The sequence below is a fragment of the Xyrauchen texanus genome, chromosome 10, assembly GCF_025860055.1.
Source record: "Xyrauchen texanus isolate HMW12.3.18 chromosome 10, RBS_HiC_50CHRs, whole genome shotgun sequence".
Lineage (NCBI taxonomy): Eukaryota > Metazoa > Chordata > Actinopteri > Cypriniformes > Catostomidae > Xyrauchen > Xyrauchen texanus.
In genome coordinates, this window is record NC_068285.1 from 24,091,377 (window position 1) to 24,104,143 (window position 12,767).

Genomic DNA, 12,767 nt, shown 5'->3' on the forward strand with positions numbered 1-12,767 from the left:
CACTTTTTGGTCAGATAAACCTCCCCTTGCACTTCTGCCACTGCGTCTGTTTGTTCTTTTCTCTAGGCTAACGGAATCACCGGACCTGTCCTTTTGGAGTGCGCAATTAAATTTGGGATTTTCACCTTTCCTCTCTGAATTGGAAAAGTTTACATCAGTTTTCTGTTCAGCTTCAAAGCATGGGGCGACCCTGTAGCCGCGAGCTGGCGCTCCTGCCGCTGCTGGGATACTTGGCTTACTTAACAGTCGGTCACACTCGCGCGGACGGTGGGTTTCTCTTGATGATTTGGGTGCGGTAATTTGTTTCACGCGACACTGCAAATACACATTTACTCGGGGTGATGTATATGCCCACGCGTTCAGATTCCAAAAGATTAGACAGTGGTGTGCATGCATGTCATTTTTGTTCTTGTTGATATGCTTAAAGGGGAAACTGTGAGTCGATTTAAATCAAAAGTTGACATTTCAAGCCCGAAATAGTTCAAAGGCGCACCTAAACTATCAATAGCCTTTGCGCTTTCAAGTCGTTTGCTCATCCAAATAAGCATTATTAGGTTTAATGCATCACGGGCGGATATATTTATAGGTATAGGTAAATTTAAATTAAAAAAATTATAAAAAACTGTTTATTTTTAAAAATACATGTTATAGAATATAGACTGCATTCAAGACGACTAAATGCTGCCTCCTGCTTTATTCAATGGCTTTTGAGTGAAAATAACACAAGGCTCTTGTATGCTGAGAGATTTATTGGCTGGCCTTTTTCTTTAGGGTTGCTCTTAAACTTTAGTTTTTAAGAATTCAATTCTCTTTAGATAAACGTCTAATTTATTGATTTCTTTTTAGTGGTAAAAGAATGTAAAAAAAAATATTACAATAAAAAAACTTTAATTGGTTAATGGGCAGTTATCCTAAGATACAGTTAAAAGTCATGCATGTAATTTTACGATAAAATATTGTATATATATATATATATATATATATATATATATATATATATATATATATATATATATATATATATATATATATAGTTATTTAGACGTAAAAGTGTTATTTTACTATATCATTCAAGTTTAAAATGTTAAGTTTAATAATAAATTAAAATAAATTACATACTTTTTACGGTCAAATATAGTTAAAATTACGGTAAAATATTTTTAAAATCGGCTTTTCCCAGAAGTCCCTGCGTGACCCATCACATTTCACCATATGGGGAAAATTAGGTTCTTTTTTTTTTTTTTTTACAGGCAAATCATTAAGAACAAGTTGTTATTTACAATGGCGTCCTGACAAGTGGAATAACCACTTAGGGAAAGGTAATGGGGCTAAAATAAATACAGTACATTAGAAATGCATACAGGTTAACAATTACATTATATACAATTTAAAACAACACAATAAACAACACAAAATGATTATGTAGAGAAGCAACTGTATGTGTCCGTGAACAAGGATTATATAATAGTTTTAAAAGATGAAATTAGTAGTTTGAGAATATTTTGCAGAGCATTCCAGCCGCGAGCGGCAGCAGATTGAAAAGAAGCAAGACCAAAGGCAGAGTTAGTTTTTGAAAATTATTCTTATTTTAAATATCAGTTATGTACAATGTGGTGTTCTGTGTTATATTTGAGTTTTTTTTCATGTTTATACAATTATTTTTATGTCACATCATGATGACGTGTTACTCATCATGTGGCTAGCTACTACCTACTGTGATTAACAATACATTTTAAAATGGAAAAGCAGGATTTAATTGTACCAGAAGGGTAGTATATTAAGTTTATAACATTGAATAATGTTAAAGGTAGTAAACCATAAGTTACAGGCATTAAAATTACATCCCCATAAAGCCTGAAACTTGATCACTGTATATGTTACGGTTACTTTCTGCCAACCACAGCTGGCAGTATTTGACCATATATTGAACAGAAATTATATTTATATATTCAAGACTCATCCACATGACACTAATGAATTTATAACAAAGGGTTGATAAATGGCATGTTGTTTGTGGTGGGTCATTTAAGTGTGCTGGATTAGTCAGATGCTTTAATGACTTGGCATTTTAATGAACATGACTCAGGCTGAATTTACCTCACTGACACCAACCTGCTAAACTTATCTATTCCAGTCCAAATTCATCCCAAACAATGATATTAACTGATATGTAATTAGATTAACATAATGGATTTGGTCATATTACAATTCACATTACATTACTTAAAAGTACATTTCTAAAATGTTTATTTGGAAAGCAGAGAAAAGATGCTTTGCTTGGGTACCATTTTATTATCTTTAAATACAACATACTGTATGTTTGGTGCAGTGATCATGTGAACTCTTATAACTTATTTTTGACCTAAAATTAGCTTATCTAACCTGATAACTCGCAAAGCTCTTGAAGTAAAACTGAACTATTATTCTCTGATGCTGACACACACACTGAAGCAAACGGAAGATATCTGTAGGCTCTGTGTAATTTCTGTTTCAGAGGGTTGTCACAGGAATTGACTCAAGCTGGTATTTTGGTCCTCTGTGTGAAACAGTGACAAACTAATGATGTAATAAGCAGTTGCCTTATGGAAGATTCGTTGTGATGTTACAGGTTCATGTGTGGAATATAGTTGCTCAGGGTGGGGCTTGAATGGTGCTGACTGTAGAGTTTGTGTGTATGCAGATTGATTTTGGCACCACAGTCATGAATCCTGTTTGAAGCTGATCTTTATTTCTCTCCACGTTCTCTGTATCTCTGTTTCCTCAACCCTCAGTTGTCATAGCTTCACACCACCACTATTGCTCCAATACACACACAAACACTACCAAATGTTTAAATTAAACTCAGCCAACTTTCAACTCACTTAATGTTATTCAAGTAGTAGGCCTAAATAATTTTCTGAAATTGCCTAATTTATGCCTTTTGCAATACAAAGTTTTGATGTTATTCATACCACCTGTAGATACCATATCACCTTGCTGCTGTTCAAACTGAGTTTGAGTTAATTAGCATTGTATTCTCCTAATTTCTTGATGTCGTTTTCATTTCCCCCATTTGAGGTAATGTGTTCCCATTAATCTAATGGCACTTTCCATGAATAGGGTACAATAGGGCCTGAAACTGAGTTTATTTTTTAATAAATGGACAGTGAAAGAAGGTGTTTAAACTTCATAAAATGTTAATTGTCAACCTCAGGAGGTCAAACAAAATATTATGTCACCCATTTTTATTCTATATTAATTTGATCATTTTAAATATTTTTTTGATGCCTTGAACTGTTGAATCAAATCAACAGATTATGTCAAAATTATGACTGTTGTATCATTTGAGTTGTTGAACACTTTGAATAAGTTTAAATTGGGACAGTCCAAACTTGCCATTTTAAGGGAAAATGCAGACTTTTGAGATTATTTTATTTTACTACACTCATTGATCACTTTATGAGGAACACTGTGGTCCTCATAAAGTGCCCAACATCGTCTTCTGCTATTGTAGTTCATCCGCCTCAAGGTTCAACATGTTGTGCATTCTGAGATGCTATTCTGCTCACTACAATTGTACAGAGCGGCTATTTGATTTACCGTAGACTTTGTCAGTCGAAACAGTCTGGCCATTCTCCATTGACCTCTGTCATCAACAAGGCATTTCCGTCTGCAGAACTGACGCTCGCTGGATGTTTTTTGTTTTTGGCACCATTCAGAGTAAATTCTAGAGACAGAGACTCTGACCGTCTGACACCAACAATCATGCCACGGTTGAAATCATTGAGATCATATTTTCCCCAATCTGATGGTTGATGTGAATATTAAATGAAGCACCTGACCCGTATCTGCATAGTTTTATGCACTACTGCCACACTGTTGGCTGATTAGATAATCGCATGAATAAGTAGATGTACAGGTGTACCTAATAAAGTGCACGGTGAGTGTAGGTTAATTTTATGTTAGATAATTGTTTCTATAATATTGTATCTAACAGATCTAAAAAAAACTTGGGATTTGTGTCTCTAATGCCTTAAAAACATCAAAGTACACCATATTTGTGGAAAGTGCCTGATGCAAAATGTGATTTTTAAACACAATATTTAAACTTGTCTGTCTATGCCAGTCTCTTCGCTAGGACAGGTATTCTTATTGGAGTTACAAACTGTTTCAAAAGGCGGACAGGATGCTGGATTTGAGGCAGCAACAAATGCCTGTATTGCTCAAGGGGCCCAGGTGGCATCTGGGGCCGACGTGCATCATGCAGTGTTGGAATGTGCTTTCTCAGCCTGCTCGCGTGGTTGGCTCTCTGGACCAAGCATTGGGTAAGAACATGAATGACCTGAAAATCAGAACTGTTACCGTAACTACCTCTTTTGGGCTTAGGCTTTCGGTCAAAGAGTCAGTGCTGAGAATGGTCACTGTGCATTTTGAGAAACGATATTGAGATACCTTGTTCCTTTGTGTTAATATCTGTGTCTTTTTGTGTGTTTGAAAGACACAGAGTATCCTACTTGTGATTTCAGGCAGAACATTCCTATTTACACCTCGGTTATGTCAGTGCCTGAGAGAAATGTACCTCAGCCTCTGTGAGAGAACACATCAGCACCTTTCCTTTGTTCATTTTCTGTGCTGTTCGGTTGCTTAGATGCATTTCTTTACCACTGAGCGCAAATCCCCAAATAATTATCACATTTGAAATGTGACCAAAAACTACTTATTCTTTGTAAAATGGAAAAAACCCCACAGTGGCCCATAAAGTATTTGGACACTAAAGCCACACTTACAAATATGCATGTTATTCCATTTATCTAACAAAATATCAAACCAAGTGGACTCTGTAAATACTAGATTTTTCCTCAGAACCAACTTTGGTATTCTTTGCCATTTTTGCAATTGTTTTTAACTAACTGGTTAACATGTCATTTTAGTGGATGCACAGTATGTAGTCAGTTCCTTTTAAGTTCACATGGGTATCTTTAAGAATAACCATATGTGTACTTCATGACATTAAATATAGACATATTCCACTAATGTTTGACAACAAGAAGGTGTCCTGTTCTTTATATATATGTTGTTTTATTAAAATAAATAGAACTTGGGTTGGAATTTTGTTATCTAATGTAATGACATGGCTGAAATGTCCAAATACCTATTGGGGCAAATTTGTGCTTTCAGGACCTTTCAGAATCAGATCAGAGAAACCTGGCCAGATCAGATGAAGTGTGAATTTATGCATTCATGACAACGACAAACCTTTGCTGAATATCAATTACATCTGCAAGTCTCTGCAAATAACTTTCAGAAGGTTTCCCATCAGAACAACCTAAAGACGACACATTCATTTCTTGGATATGACTCATACATTTCATTTAAATGACGTACATATGGACCCCTCCATACAATCTAACCTTAAGAAAATCTACCTCAGTACAGCTCAGCCTTAAAAAACAAAACTTTGACACTGGGTGTTTCCTAGTAACTTAACACTGTCCTAAGAGAGTCCAGTCTCGCAAGTACTCACAATCTGGTGAGTAGATTTGAGCCCCCTTCTGCACCCACTCAGACACAGACATACCCTCATACTCATAAGTCTGATTAAGACGTCACAGCCATGTGTTAAAAGGTGTGGTAAGCAACTTACTACTTACTTCCTAGACATTTGGAGTCTTTGGATGATACAAAGGACAAAACAGAAAGACATTCTTGGTTGTAGATCCAGTCAGTATATTCAGAAACCTGGACTGACATATTGAAGTCTATTTTATTACATATTCTTATAGATAATATTAGATCAAAGTAGTTTTTAATCACCATGGTATTTTCACTCAGACAGATAGATAAATGCACACATTCAGAGAGATACTTGGACACACAAGCTTGGACATGCTCACACACACATGAGCCTATGATAGAAAACAGACCTGCAATGTAAATTTATAAAAACACTGGAGACATAAGCAATATGATAGGGATAAACTACCTCAAATGCATGTGTCTGACAGAGTGAGAGTTGACATGTTGAAATAGTGCAAATGCTCATCCCCTCTGTTACCTTCATAAGGATGAAGACAATGAAAATGTGAAAGAAATTAAGAATGAATTCCTGTAATTCAGTTCCAACTGTATTCCACTGTTTGATTTCAGGACCACAGTGTGCAGAGATGTCTTGGGGAGTTTGAGGCCAGTTGACGTGCAGCTGGAGAATGTAACCGGGGACATTGAGAGGCTGGGCGTGTTCTGTGTGAAAGATAGCGGTCAGTTTTAAATAATAAAAATGAAGAAACTGGAGAGGGGAGCTGTTTTTCCACTTATCACAAGGACTATTTTATGTCACAAATACCTAAGTACTTTTATGCAATTTATGTCTGGTCTGACATACTGCATGGAATTATTACAGACACAGGCAGAAACAAGAGACTTTGCTCTATATGAATTTTTATATTGTAAAAAGTATTTTCTCAACAACAATATTTGTTCTGTTTTCCAAATCTAAACATCCTTAAACAAGAAAAATGTACTTGAGATATCAAGAGTAGGTCTTGAATGAAGTTTATTTTTCCTACCGCATTGGCAAATATAGTAGTTTTTTCTCATGTTAAGCTTGAATCTTACAAACAACAACAACAGAAATGAACCATATGTTTTTACTGCAACAAACAAAACAAAGGTAAAGAAAATTATTACAGTGTATTTTATGAGAACTCTTCACTTTCATTATTTGCCCTGTTCCTCTTCCTCCATCAGATGCTCCATGTGGACAGCCACCTTCATTCCCAAATTCGCATCTGCAGGGGAAAACTGGACTAGACCTGGGGGATGAACTCCTGTATGCCTGTAACCCAGGATACAAACTCCCCAATACAGAGACAGCCTTCAGCCTGCTTTGTGATAGCTGTGGAGAATGGTATGGCCTGGTACAGCATTGTGTCAAAGGTGAGTTGCAAACACAATGATATGACTGGGTTTGCAGACCAAAGGTGTGTTCACACTGACTGCAATTTGCAGAACGAAGTGATTGGAAGTCACTGGGTTGAGAGTAGGCAAATTGAGCCAACATGAGGGGCAATGAGTTGAGAAGAGTTCAACTTCATGCAAATGTGCAAAGATTTGATACTTAAACTGCCCATATGAGTGCAGACATGGAAGCTCACCTGATCAGCCACCTGATATAATTGGATACAGCAAATAAGTGGTACACCTACTAGTTGAACAGAACAGAGATTTGGTGACCTCCAGCACTTTAACCAGTGTCAGTGTGAAGGCACATTGAGCCCAAAGGCCCGATTAATGGGCTTAGAGATGCAGAAGTCTTGGAGTTTGTGTGTTTTATTTGTCTTCTGGTTGTAGGCTCAATAGAACTCAAAATGTTTGATTTGTTGCAGATGATCCTGAAAGCCACATCGACTATGACGATAAGTTCACAGATGGCCATCTCCTTCAGAATCCAGGGGAAGTGCATCATGTTTCTTTGATTCCAGGAGGAGCAGAGACCACAGATGATGAAGAAGAGCAAGTCACTCCTGAACCAGAGCATGAGCGGACAGCCATGTCAGAGGAGGACGAGAATGAAGATGATTCTACAGTATCAGTGACTGAACCTCCAGTGTCTCAACTCAGTCAGAAGCATATGTTCTGGTTCCCTTCAGAGGCCTTTCAGGACGAGAAAGAGCCTCCAGTTATCACCACAGATTCTTCTGTTAAAAGCCCCACAGAAGACCAGAATCACAGCCAACTGAAGCCTGACATCATCACAGAAGAACATGAACCTACCCCTGACCCTGATTATGACCATGCGACAGATCCTCCCACTAATTTGCCTGTCAGTCCCAGTGTTGGCAGCACGGAAGACTCCTGGCTTGATGGATATCCTGTTCACCAGGTGGAAGATAAAACTGGCGGCGAGTCAACGGGGGAGGCAGGACCAGAACATGGAGTGGATACGGACCCTTCAGAAGTGGAGGTGTTAGAGGATGCAACTAAAAGCCCAGTGGAAGAGTATATTGGGGGTTTGATTGACCACTCGGAGGAGGAAGACATTGAAGGAGTTGTCAACAATCACAAGGACACAAAGTATAAAGACAAGATCCACAGGAAAGGAGAGGAAGATGAGCTTAGCAGAGGGACAACCAGACTTGAACAGGAGGAATCCATTGGAGTAAAAGAGGATATAGTGGTAACACATGATGGAGAAGCCACAGAGAAGGATGAAATGGGGAAAGAGACATCCGTACCAGAGGTAATGGAGTCTGAAGGAGAGATTGATGGATCCGAAGAGTTGGGATTTGACAGTGTTACTAAAAGCTCAAATGCTGTGGAGATGGATCCCACAATGTTTGTCAGTGTTACTCAGATGACAACAAGTGCAGACGATATTGATATACACAAGCAACCCATGGTGTACACACCAGCGTCCGCTTCAGAGAATGTGAGCACCAGCCAAGATGGTTTAGAACCTGAATACACAACTACACCTTCGGGTATGGTATTTCTCGACGTTACACCTGGTTTCTCTGATGATCTCATCACCAAAGCCACACCCATTATTGACGTTTCTTGGGAAACTATTGACAATGGTCACATTCAGGAGCTTGACCCTGAAAATTACACGACAGAAATCCCTGAAAAGAGTGAGATAGAAAGAGGTGGTGATCACAGCCTGGATCAACAAGAGCGGGCTGGGGAGGGTACTTGTGCAGAAGGCCTCTGCCATGTATCTGGTCGTGGACCGATGATTGCCGCCATTATTGTTGGTGTAGTAGCAGCATTGGTAGGCGTGGTCTTGGGAGTGTGGTGCTACAAAAAGAGGCTACAAAAGAGCTCCCACTACCAACTCAATGGAACTAACAGTCAAGCACAGTGCATTGAATTACAACAGACTGTGTGATGGCCATGCACATCCTCACAAATCCACACAGCTTACACAAACATCAATACAAAGCCATTAATGTGTGAACATTACAGTCTACACTAACACAAAAAGTGTCCCTCCGTTCAAATCTCCTTCACCACACAAATTCTGTTGGATAGGATTGTGTAGTACTTATTTTAGATAATGTTTCTGTTTTGTTTTTTTCTTTTTCTCTTTTCATTGTATTTTCATTGTATTGTGTTGACTATAATTGACACTTCATAATCTTTCAATTTGGTGTCATGGATCTAAATGTCTTCTGTTATTTTGGATGGACTACATTGGACTGTGGGTCATTGCATTTGCATGCATAGTGCCCATATGTCCTTGTTAACAGATTATGTGTATGTGTGTTTATAGCTTTGTCCATTAGTGACTGAGTGTGCGTAAGGAGTGTGTGTGTGTGATTGTGACTTTGTCTACACGTATGTAAGAGACTGAAAGAGAGGGAACGAGTGAAAAAGCGAGTGTGGTTGAACTTAGCTTTCTGTGCATGTGCATATTGAAAGTTTCTAACTCTCACAGACAGCTGAGACATTCTGTTCAGAGGAGCTGAGGGTGAATTCTGATTGGCCTTCAGCACATATATGCCTAGCAATTGCAGAATAAATAGCTTTTTCATCCCTAAATTTAGAATACAATGAGCATTTGTTCAGTTTAAGCCTTTTTCCTATAAATAAGTCCAGTTTCTTGTGGTTGGGCTCAGGACTCTATTGAAAGAATTTAACTCACAGACAGGTGAGACATTTTGGTCAGAGGAACTGTGGGTGGATTCTGATTAGCTTTCAACATATATAGAGCTTGTATAATGAATAGCTGTCACCCACCAGTTTAGAATACCATGAGCATATGTTCAATTTCTTCAAAGTCTATATCAACACTAATCCGTTTTTGTTTGAAAATGCATTGATTTTGCTATATGTTTACACCTCTCATCCACACTGAAACAGGGTTATCCTCCACTAAAAACTGAGACTTTCAAAAACTCTCTCTAATACCGCATACTTTGCCAAACGATGACATTAGGCAACATTTCAAAATTAAACGAATTGTGGACAAGGCCTAAAAGTTCATGAAAGCATTGAAGTATATTTAGATTTAAGGAACCATTAGTAAAAGTCATAAATTAATATTTATATGTCTTAAAGCCAGTATTACACTCCTCACTTAGGTATAAAATAAAAAATATTAAATAATTAATTATTATACTTTTCCCCAATTGTGCCATTGATGTTTAAATAACAAAAAAAGAACAAAATATTTTTGCCCCTCAAGGTAATGATTAACTCAAACTAAATTTGTGTTTATAAAGGGATATTTGTATCAGATGTTTATTACAAAGGATTTCTTAGACATTTTAAAACAAGTTAATTAAAACAAAACAGAAATCACATAATGCGTTAAAACAATTGTCAGTGTTTAATTAAAGCTGTAATCAATTATGTTATTTGATTTCCCATACATTTCAATTGTGATATTAGTTAATAAAAGATCTAGTGAAGCTAGATTAGTAAGGCTATTTTTTCAACATGCTGATAGTAACAAAGTAATAAATTGTTGTTTAATTTGATTATAAATTAGTAAGTAAATTAAGAGTGGAGTAACAGGTTTAACTTTTGTTTTGCAGAGTAATTTTTCAATACATTAAAGATCAGCTGATGTACACAAAATTAACTTGATCTAACTGTTATGGTATGTTTGAAGGTTGTTTGTTATGTAAGATGCATAAATTATATATATATATATATTTCCAGAACTGTGCAGCTGATGTTATATTAGCTTTGTTCTTATTGTAGAATAGGCCTATACACGCTGACTGTGTTATCTGAAATAACTCTCTGTTTAATTGAGAGGTTAGTATGGTCTCATTTACTTCAGATCAGATACAGATCAAAACAGAATATAGGACATTATTTAATGCCATTGCAAATTTCTGGTGTCTAATTTCTATTAGATTTAATGCAAAGTATTGTGAACTATTAAAAGTTTAGATTAAAAAAAAAATCTGTTTCACTGGGCTCTTGTGCTGGTCAACGCATTAAGGCAATTTTGATCGTTTATAAGCTTTGTAAGGACAAAAACCTAGGAAAGACTGGCCCAAATGAATGCTTAATAGATAAGTACCAAATAGATACTTCATAACCATTTTAGGGCACTTGTGGCAATTGGAACTCAAAATTGTATTTGTACTGAAAATAGTTTCAAAGTTGTTTTTCTGAATTGTTAATGATGTATTGTTAGATTGTTGATTGAGTTGTCTCTGAATAGAGTTCTTGAGTGAATGAGTGAAATTTTGTAATCTTTTCATCTGTGATTTGTTTATTTGCAATAGAAGTCAAAACTGCTTGTTAATATCTCCCATTACACAGTAACAATGTCAGTTAAATGTGACATGAGGGTATCTGAATAAATATAGCTGTGGAAAACTAACTGAACCTTAACAAATAAATTACTTTGGGGAGAAAATGTCAGCTTTAGTTTTCTTTGGTGTCAACATTGTCATGGGAGCTAAAGTAAGCTTAAAAAAGAAAGAGGTAAACATTTGCATAGTGTGGCCAGGTGTCTCTGTAAGTGTGTAAGGTCTGTAAGGCCAGCAGGGCTTAACCTGATGTCATGGGAGAGAGAAAGAGATTGTCATTGTTTAGACTATTTTAATTGTTGTTTTATGTTTTCTGTGTATATTCTGTCACTTTTAGCCAGCAAAACAAAAAGTCTAAGAAAAACTCTACACAGTGGGAGAATAGAGACTTGTATAAATGTGTTTGAACATGGAGTATCTATGCAGTTTATCACACCATAGTAGGAAAAACCCACAGGGAAATGAAGAAAAGGGGGGATATGGTGTGGTTGTGAGCGAGGTGGAGGGAGACTGGATACAAAAAATGAGTACATGAGTGTGTACACATGCTTAAGGTCCAGTGTTGGATGAAAACAGACCAAAATATAATTTATTTTTCACTGTACATCTTGCCATTGCAATCTCTTGGCAAGATCATGATTTCAAGCTTGTTTCCTAGTGCTTGACACATGCGGAGAGCACTAGATGGCGCTATAGGAAGTGTAATCGAGGATGAAATCATGATCACCAAGGAGACTGCTGTCAAGATTTATAATGAAAAGTTACATTTTGGTCTGTTCTCACCCAAAACAAACTGGATCACTTCAGAAGACATGGATTGATCCACTGGAGTTTGATGGATTATGTTATTTATTATTCTGACTGGATCTGCTTTTTGGAGCTTCAAAGGCCTGGCCAACATTCACTTGCATTGTATGGACCTACAGAGCTGAGATATTCTTTTAAAAATCTTCATTTATGTTCTGCTGAAGAAAGAAAGTCATACACATCTGGGATGGCATGAGGGTGAGTTAATTATGAGAGAATTGGTGTTAGGCGTGTCAAAAAATTGGCAGAGACAAAGGTTTTAATGCTAATCTATTCTTCCAAAATGCAAAGGATTTTTTTAAGATAATGTAGCACACCCACAATCAGCTTTTTTTATCCTGTGATGAAAATATTACTGCATGCCACTACAGGAATAAATAAATAAATCAATTATATATTATATCATAGAATATATATATTTTGACTAAAACAATACAACAAGAAAGGTATAGAACATGACTGTTGATTATTTTGGCCATGTTGAGCCATTATTACAGAACTTTGGTTTAGGCATTATTGTTCTCATTCACATTACTTATTAAAATAACATCTGCATCTGAAATGATCATCCAAAACATTTTCAGTGTTTAATCAGTTCTTGTGGATCAGGTCTGCCCAAATATCCTCACTTTACATCCTAGATGGTACAGGGACATCCCAAAATGATCTAAACTTGGATTCTCTATATTAAATGAGCATTGGAAAGCAAAG

The 12,767-nt window shown here is 36.7% G+C and overlaps 1 protein-coding gene across 1 annotated transcript; it reads left to right on the forward strand.

The window, feature by feature from the left end:
- The first annotated feature begins 5 nt into the window (after nt 1–5).
- On the forward strand, nt 6–11,346 carry LOC127650824 (sushi domain-containing protein 5-like). Its single transcript, XM_052136468.1, has 5 exons — nt 6–267; nt 4,106–4,304; nt 6,127–6,236; nt 6,727–6,915; nt 7,365–11,346. Exons 1-5 carry the CDS (start codon nt 180–182, stop codon nt 8,864–8,866), a joined length of 2,088 nt encoding a protein of 695 aa, XP_051992428.1. The 5' UTR covers nt 6–179; the 3' UTR covers nt 8,867–11,346.
- Nucleotides 11,347–12,767: the final 1,421 nt, after the last annotated feature.

Coding starts and splice junctions, on each gene's coding strand:
- LOC127650824 (XM_052136468.1), top strand. CDS start 180: ATGGGGCGACCCTGTAGCCGCGAGCTGGCGCTCCTGCCGCTGCTGGGA. Junction 6,237..6,726: donor GTTCTGTGTGAAAGATAGCG/GTCAGTTTTAAA, acceptor TTCCTCCATCAG/ATGCTCCATGTGGACAGCCA. Junction 6,916..7,364: donor GGTACAGCATTGTGTCAAAG/GTGAGTTGCAAA, acceptor GATTTGTTGCAG/ATGATCCTGAAAGCCACATC.